Raw genomic sequence first — 9,100 nt, 5'->3', positions numbered from 1 at the left:
TGCAGAGATGCTCAGTTTCAATGAAATATAATAGCCTGCTATTATTAAGAAAAGGCGAAATGTTACAGATATTATTCCCGAAACGGATAGGGATTGTTTTAATGAGCGTCACTACAAGGGGGATAACGGTAGTGATGATATTTTGACCACTAGATGTCGCTATAATAAGACCTATCATTACATTGTAGTTGTAGGAAAGGCTGCAAATAAAAACGAAACCATTGAGGTAGAACAGTTTTGACATTACATATATATATATATAAAATGAGTACATAGCGTTTACAATTGTTTTTAATTAGCCTACATCACATCGGTATAATTTCTTCGAATGTGCTTCTGTCAATCAACAGCTGCGTCTACTCCTCTCTGATGCCACAATGGCGGCGCCCGGCAGTGTACAGAACGAGCCGGGGAAGCTGGAATTGTATCTTTTTATACCTTTCTATTTTCTATATTTGATACAGAAATAGTGAGGTTCATTATCTAATCCAAACGCGCTCGCATACGTGCTTTGAACTAATACTATGAATGAAGCAGGATATGAGTGCGGTCTGTATTGATTTCGATTGCATGGCATCTTTGGATTGGGGTTTGTTTTGGTGTTCAACGCATTGCTGTCACTAAACATTATTCCTTATCTTCGGGTTATATCGTTTTGGAAAACCTTAAAAAGCGTTAAGTATGATATAGTTAGATGTTATCCATCCCGAGTTATTAGATGATGAGAAGAATTGTTTTATCAGACTAGTTGGTTAGTTGAGGTTCTGTGTATTTATCTTTCCCTTATGTATTGATCCGTCTCTGTGTTGTTGGTCATTGATATTATATCTTCCTGTGTTATTATTATTGTATTTTTCTAGATCATGTAGGGCCTACTATGAAAAACAGACGATTACAATGACTTATGGATTACCTGGACCTCGGAGCTAGTTGTTTATATCATTAAAATAATTTTCCCGCACACTTTCTTGAAAGGATATGGTATTACCCTGCATTAAAATATGCTATGAATAGAATATTCCAGAATAACGTTTTTATTCAGCAAAACAACAACAATTATTCTACATTAAGTCCTTGTCCTTAACCAATCTTCAGTGCTTTAGATGTTCCTTTCCCTTCGTCCCGGGAAGCCTCCATCGCTCTCCAGTCTCTGTCGCCCGACCGAGAGCCACGGAAAGGGGGTATCAGCAAGTCACTTACGGTGTCCGGAAGCACGCTCTCTGTGTGAGCCCCGATTTTTCATTAACACCTTTTTTAAAAAAAACTTTGTACATCACACCTAATCTTTTTCACCAAATAACATATGCATTGGTATATTTTCATGCATGTACATTTTACCAGCAAATAATTGGCACCACGTTTTGTTTTGTTGATTTTTTTACTTAAATAATATAAATCATAATTAAGGTTTATAATAAGGGACAAGAAGACACATTGATCTGTATAGATATATATTATTCATTGTACTCTCTGTAAACACCTGTTTTAAGGAGGTGGATGGCAGACGAAGCCCGGATTCTGCGTGTGTCCGTGGGGGCGTTCATGGACAACCTATCCCTGGTCCTGGAGACCATGGAGATGTTCGGACCCCCGCTTCCACCGTCATGATCTCGCAGAGGTGATGTCATCACCGCTCAATGGCATCACAAGGGAGGCTCCCAACCATGTCATAACAAAGGGGTGTCCATCAACAATGTCATCACAAAGGAGACCTGGTTTATGATGCCATCACAAAGGGTCTTCCCACAATGATGACATCATAAAGGAGACCTGGTTTATGATGTCATCACAAGGGTCTTCCCACAATGATTTCATCACCAAGGAGACCTGGTTTATGATGTCATCACAAGGGTCTTCCCACAATGATGACATCATAAAGGAGACCTGGTTTATGATGTAGTCACAAGGGTCTTCCCACAATGATGTCATCAACAAGGGGACCCGGTTTATTATGTCATCATACAGCAGCCTCCAACAGTGATGTTGTCACATAGAACTCTTTGTTTTCAACGATTATTGGATAATCAAATCTCTTCCCTATTCTTTTTTATTGAAAACATGTACATACATTTATCTCTCCTAAAGGTGAATAAAAGGGTTAAATGATATTGGTTTACTGAACTGATATACTAAGGAGACGGGGGGGTTAAGATTCCAATCATAAAGTCTGTCTCTGTGATGCAATTGCAGGAGATTTGTATCGTGACTTCTTATCAAGAATTAAAGTTTATTTTTGAAGTTATCATTTCTGGATTCAACCGTGATGTCTCTTGATTCCTAAGAAGATAAACACTTTTGGTTACAGGAGTGAAGAGAAGAGTGAACGGATAGGATCATACATTCAAAAAAGGACAAGTAGAACATTTAAGTCAAGGCATAAAATATTTCAGATAAAATGATAAATTGAATTTTAGTGATATTTAACTAAATCCATTTTAGTTCATTAATTCACTCTTGAGCGAGGTTTGAGTTGTTGGAGCGACAAAAAAAGATATTGCCGACCATCGTCCTCTGATTCTGAAGGGCTTTGTTGCGGTATTATTTTCATTTTCATCCCACAACACCAGTCAAAGCAGGGAAGTTAGCATTACCTAGCGTTAGCACTCTGGCGTTAACCTTGCCCATCAATGACAAATGAAAACAGCTGTGGAGCAGTGTAAAATCTTCATCCAGTCTTTCCATGATCAGGAGGGAAGGACTGAATCGTTTTAAGTCTGGGAAGCTATCCAGACTTAGCTTTGTCCTTTCTGAATGTCAATAGACTTCCATCTAATAGTGTGTGTGTGTCAATTTGACAAATGATGGTGGTTAATCTGCCTAATATTATTTGATCTACTTTAATAAAGCTAGAAATCTTTATTCATTTGTTTATCTGTTTATATTAAGAGAGCATAATCAGTGTGAGCCGGTGATATGGCATAAAACAGGGGTCTCCGTTGGCATTTCCATTGGGCCTTTAGAGTAGCAATAGATACCGAAGTGATGATCCCTCAGATAGGAGTTATTAAATGGACTATTTAATCCAAGCTAAGTAGCACGAGTTGTAAGCCTAGATGACACTATCACAACCCAGGTCAATATTGATTCTGTTAATTATAGGCTACATTAGTAGGCTAACAGTGCATTTATATTATCATAGGGCATTACATCCTTACATAGTGAATAGATTACACACTGTGCCTTTGGTCATTTTGTTATATCGCTCATTATATTCGCCCCAGCCCTTGCATTTGCTGCAGCTGACCAGTAGGAGATCTTGACACATTTTCTCTGAACGAATCCTCCAGACATTGACAGTGTCCGTGTGATGTTATTCCAGCAGAACAAACACCTCAGAAATCTAAGAACAGAGTAGACATAGCAGATATTAATAGTTATTTATTTGTAAGGACTATTGACTTGTAAGTGTGGCAAATAGTGAATCAACAGAAACGTGTTGTATCTAAAGATGTTGCAGTAAACATATCGCCGGAGAACCAACTAAATACTTTGGACCGGGACAAATCTCAAGACAAGGTCACAGATGAAGACACTTCTTTGCACAGAGACTAACACACTCGTACATGACACCCACAGTCACGGATCAGTCCACTTAACACAGCAGCTGCATCCTATATCACCTATGACGCGGATTAGCATTCTCCAAATGCTCCATGGCTATATGTAATGGAGGTCAATCAATGACATGCATTGACTTTTCTTTGCGTTCAAGTGTTATTTATTCAAGTGCACTAAGTGCATTTCTGTTTTTATGACCAGAGGCTCAGCGGGAAAAAAAAGTCATAATCATTAGGCCTATATCTAGTAGGCCTACACACACTACACTTGACACAAAAAGATGTAACGTTTATTATGTAAAGTATTGTATAAGTATTATGTCACTGCTGCCAGTGGTCAGTTATGTAGCTCACAGTACATTGTGTGAATAGCACAGGAGTGAGAATACAGGCTATTATCAGATTTCCTATTGTCTTTGCTCTAACACTTATATCTTTGGTTGAATAGGAACTTTGAATGACTCCCTGTGCTAGTAATTCAGAACTCTCTATATATAATATAATATAAGATGGTTTATTATGAAATGATAGGTTGGAAGTTTTTACACATTACAACTTTTTATGATTTGGCCAATCTTAGGTAAGGGTTAGTAACATTTTTAACAAGATGTTAAATATATGTAATACCCCAATGGGTACTTGTGTGTGTGTGTGTGTGTGTGTGTGTGTGTGTATGTGTATGCACGTGTGTGTGTGTGTGTGTGTGTGTGTGTATGTGTGAATGCATATGTGTGAGTGCGTGCATGTGTGTGTATGTATGCCACGTGTGTGTGATTGTATGTGTGTGTGTGCCACGTGTGTGTGATTGTATGTGTGTGTGTGTGTGTGTGAGTGTGTGTGTGTGTGTGTGTGTGTGTGTGTGTGTGTGTGTGTGTGTGTGTGTGTGTGTATTGACTATCAGAGCTTGGGGGTGTCAAGGCTTCCACATCTTGACCGCAGTTTAAACCTCTGCTTGGCGTCAGCCCCTGAGGAAGGGCTATAAGAGAAGGCTGGGGCATCACAACACATCACAAGTTCTCAAGACCCCCATTATCTCTGGTAAGATCCTGCTTTGTTTTAATTGTTAATTTTCTACACATATTTCATGTAATTGTTACTTGGACAATTTACCATGAACTACAATCACAACTAAATACACTAAAAATACAATTAAAACATATTTGACAGACAGAAGACAGATAAACAGTCGTCTAGGAAGTGAATACAGGTGAGCATTTATTTGACTTTTTCTTCATTTTCAATTTCCTCTGTTAAAAGTTCATATTGGTTATTTCACCAAGATGGATCTCCTTCACATGGTGACACTGCAGCATCTCAGTGCCTTTCAAAGTTAATAATTAGTCTCTGAAGTTGAAGTGACCACCCATCCTCAATGCCACTTAAGTGCTGAATTCTAATGAAATGTTTTCCAATGCAATGTTATGTTATGTACTGTATATTATGTACATTATGATAAATATAATTTATCATAATGTTGTCTATTCAAATGTAAAATAATCTAGCAATAATATGCTGTAACCTAATGAAATTGAAACAAATGTTATGTACTCTAATATGAACTAAAACTAATATAAAGTAATCAAATGCAATTGAATGCCATACAATTCAGTCTAATCGATTCAAGCCTAACTTCATACAATGTCACCCAACCTAATACAATTTAATCTGAAAACAACATGACTCCCTCCCCCCTTCACGCCAAAGCAGCGGCGAGACCCGACCATGAGCACGGACGCTGAGATGGCGGCCTACGGCAAGGCGGCGGTGTTCCTGCGCAAGCCGGAGAAGGAGCGCATCGAGGCCCAGACGAGGCCCTTCGATGCCAAGGCGGCGTGCTACGTGGTGGACGAGAAGGAGCTGTACCTGAAGGCCACCATCGTCAAGAGGGACAAGGACCAGGTCACCGTCAAGCTGCTCCTCAGCGAGGAGGTGGGGTACAGCGGCTGGATCCTAGTGTTTACTGTGCTTTGGGCTGGGAAGCTGCTCAACAGCGAGGATTTGGGCTTCAGCAGTCGGATCGTAGTGTTAATGGTCGTTTGGGGTTGTATTGTTTAGGTCAGGGGTCTCAAACTCAACTTACCTGGGGGCCGCCGGAGGTAGAGTCTGGGTCAGGGTCGGCGGCATCAAGTATTCCACAGAAAAAAGAAGCACAACTGACCCAATCTAAGTTAATGATCGGGCTATAATTAGATCACGTTGGCTATGTAATCGCTGACAACAGGGGACATTTCATAGTGGTTGGTGGAAACCGGGACATTCTAGCGTCCTTTGGCTTTTGTCGGGACTCAGGACACACAACTCAAAATTGGGACTGTCCCGGCAAAACCGGGACATCTGGTCACCCTATCACAAGTGATAAAAAAGCGTGGCAAGCCACTCAGCAAAAATCTGCGTTTGACAACAACGCACGGGCCGCACTAACACTAAACTTTGATGTCAAGTAGGGGGCCACAAAATATCATCCCGCGGGCCTCGATTGAGTTTGAGACCCCTGGTTTAGGTGGTATATAACACTTTATATTATAAGCTGCTCCACAGTGAGGAGGTGAGGTTCAGCGGCTAAATCCTAGTGTTCATGGTCGTTTGAACCCTAGTGTTTATGGTCATTTGGAATGTATAGATTAGATGGTAAGCAAGACTTTATTTTATAAGCGAATCAGTATATCTGTATATCTAGTAATCAACCTTGATACACATCTATGTCCACACACCCATTGTCCTCTTGTGCTCCAGACCAGGACTGTGAAGGAGGACGACGTGTCCAGCATGAACCCTCCCAAGTATGACAAGATCGAGGACATGGCCATGATGACCTACCTCAACGAGGCGTCCGTGCTGTACAACCTCAAGGAGCGCTACGCCGCCTGGATGATCTACGTGAGGCTCCGCACACACACACGCGCACGCACACACACGCATACATGCACGCATGTGCGCACATACGCGTGCACACACACACACATGCACACCTGACAAACACAAATGAATGATGCATGCCACTATGCACATCAAAGTACACAATTGACTCAATATTCTGTATTTGGAGCTGAGATACACTTTCATTGAAAAAAATAACCACAATAATGGAACCATGGCATGAAGAATGTTCATAAAATACCACATGTGTTTTAAAGAATAAGCAAAATATTATTTAGCAAATGCTAGTTTACAATAACAACAGTGGTGGTTATTGTCACCAGGATTCTAACCCCGAATCCTGGTGCTTTTATTTGAGCTAAAACAGTTATTAGTCGATCAATAATATCAAACCACTACCGTTGGCCTCCGCTTGCTCCCCAGACTTACTCAGGGTTGTTCTGCGCTACGGTGAACCCATACAAGTGGCTTCCTGTGTACGACCAGGAAGTGGTCAACGCCTACCGGGGGAAGAAGCGCATGGAGGCTCCTCCCCACATCTTCTCCGTCTCTGATAACGCTTATCAGAACATGCTGACCGGTACGGGCTCCAGGATTGGCTGAATGGGAATCTGATTACCGCTTTCGGATTCCATGTTTTTGTGTCGTAGTTCGGATTCTGTAATCGGATTTGGTTTTTGGATTATGTAAAGGATTCTGGTTTCAGGTTCTAGAGTTGGATTCTGATGTTAAATAAACATTGTGCTTTCTTTTAATGTTCCTCTTGTAGATAGGGAGAACCAGTCCGTCCTGATTACGTAAGTACCTCAAAGCGATGACGATATCAAACCCCCAGCCTGTGTGTGTGTGTTGGGTATCCGAGGCCTGAGTCTTGTTTGTGCCGCTACCTAGTGGAGAATCCGGTGCAGGGAAGACGGTGAACACCAAGCGTGTCATCCAGTACTTTGCAACAATTGCAGTGGCTGGAGGAGAGAAGAAGAAAGAAACTGCCGGGAAAATCCAGGTGGGATAATCTCACATGATTCGGCCCATCACGTGAGATTTGATTCATACCTTGTGAAACAACCTCCAAGGTCTCAGTGTAGGGGCCTAGCAGGGCAAGCAAAAACCAGGTGAAAAACCAACCTCTTTATAATAACACATACACAACTATATAACTGTGATCTGCTGGGCTCCAGGGGTCTCTTGAGGACCAGATCATTGCTGCCAATCCCCTGCTGGAGGCCTACGGCAACGCCAAGACCGTGAGGAACGACAACTCCTCTCGCTTCGTAAGTAGCTGCCTGTGTGTCTATGTCTCACAAATCTGACTTTAGATGCTGCCCGAAGTCTGATGGCAGACAAGTTCATTCTGGGGGAACAGGGCATTTCACTTTATTTCGCTTTGTTTTTGTTTTGGACCAATCGTTTTGCATGAGGCAGGGATCTGTAAACACGTAATCGGATTTGGCCAGCAGCAGTTACTAAAAAAATCAAATCAACATTGTTTAACTGGCCCCAGGAGGGATGCACTTATTGAATTGTCTTCTGAAAAATTCATCCACTCTGGCAAAATAGATTTCTGAGGTAGAAAATCTCTGTAACCAAGCAGGGCCCAAAGCTAATTCCACCCACTTTACGGTTTTTGGTTTTGGGTTTTGCATTACCCCCCCAGCAGTTCTCCTATAACATAGTAGGACTGCTTGATCCCACGTTATTCTAAATCAGACTTTTCTTTGCTCAAGTGTAACTAAAATACTAGCCCAACAATCATAAGTTCCTGTGTTTTCTGTTGCAGGGTAAATTCATCAGGATTCACTTTGGCACCAGTGGCAAGCTGGCCAGCGCTGATATTGAGACCTGTGAGTATGTCACACATATTAAAAAACGTATGCCCATCAACATAACTTATCTCAGAAACGGAGGTTGTTTCTGTGATACCCCTCCAGTTCCTATGGTATTTCACATTGAAGCACGACTCAATCAGAAGGGTTTGTGGTTCATACTTTTTCCCACAGATCTACTGGAGAAGTCCCGCGTGACCTTTCAACTCCCAGACGAGAGGGGTTACCACATCTTCTATCAGATGATGACCAACCACATGCCTGAGCTGATCGGTACACTTCCATATGTGCTATACGTTCTGCTACCGCCATCATAATAATTCTATTTCATTACAGATATATAGTGCTTTTCAAGGAAACAAAATCGCCTTCATATAATGAGTGGTTGTGCGGGGAAATCACACCTCATCATTCTTTATCATTATTCAATTACTTATGCCACTGGTGTAACACCAGTGTAACCAGTAGTGGCAGGAATGTCCATTGGTTAGGGTGCTGGACTCTTAAAGGTGCAATCCCCTAGTCCCAGCGAGAAGCCCAAACTCCTCCCTGCTCCTTTATGACGTGTATCCCAATTGACTAAGTCAACTTGATCAAATAGTGACTGAAAATCTCCACTGCTCAGCTACTCTGTGAGGAAGAGGTAAACGTGGACCACGCCCAACACTGTCAACACTGTGCCCTGTTCTCTCCCCTTAACAGAGATGACCCTGATCACCACCAACCCCTACGACTTCCCCATGATCAGCCAGGGCCAGATCACCGTGGCCAGCATAGACGACAAGGAGGAGCTGGTGGCCACGGACGTGAGTCACCGTTCATCCACTCAATCACCCTCCAACC

At 41.9% G+C, this 9,100-nt stretch overlaps 1 protein-coding gene across 1 annotated transcript; it reads left to right on the top strand.

Annotated features, from left to right (window-relative positions):
- The first annotated feature begins 207 nt into the window (after positions 1 to 207).
- lage3 (L antigen family member 3) lies at positions 208 to 2,245 on the top strand. Its single transcript, XM_079734096.1, has 4 exons — positions 208 to 226; positions 351 to 424; positions 1,096 to 1,224; positions 1,491 to 2,245. The coding sequence occupies exons 2-4, from the start codon at positions 378 to 380 to the stop codon at positions 1,606 to 1,608; spliced, it is 294 nt and encodes a 97-aa protein (XP_079590222.1). The 5' UTR covers positions 208 to 226; positions 351 to 377; the 3' UTR covers positions 1,609 to 2,245.
- The last annotated feature ends 6,855 nt before the right edge of the window (positions 2,246 to 9,100 follow it).

The sequence above is a fragment of the Pollachius pollachius genome, assembly GCF_949987615.1.
Source record: "Pollachius pollachius genome assembly, chromosome: 4".
In the NCBI taxonomy this organism is placed as follows: Eukaryota; Metazoa; Chordata; class Actinopteri; order Gadiformes; family Gadidae; genus Pollachius; species Pollachius pollachius.
This window is presented reverse-complemented; position numbering and strand designations above follow the sequence as displayed.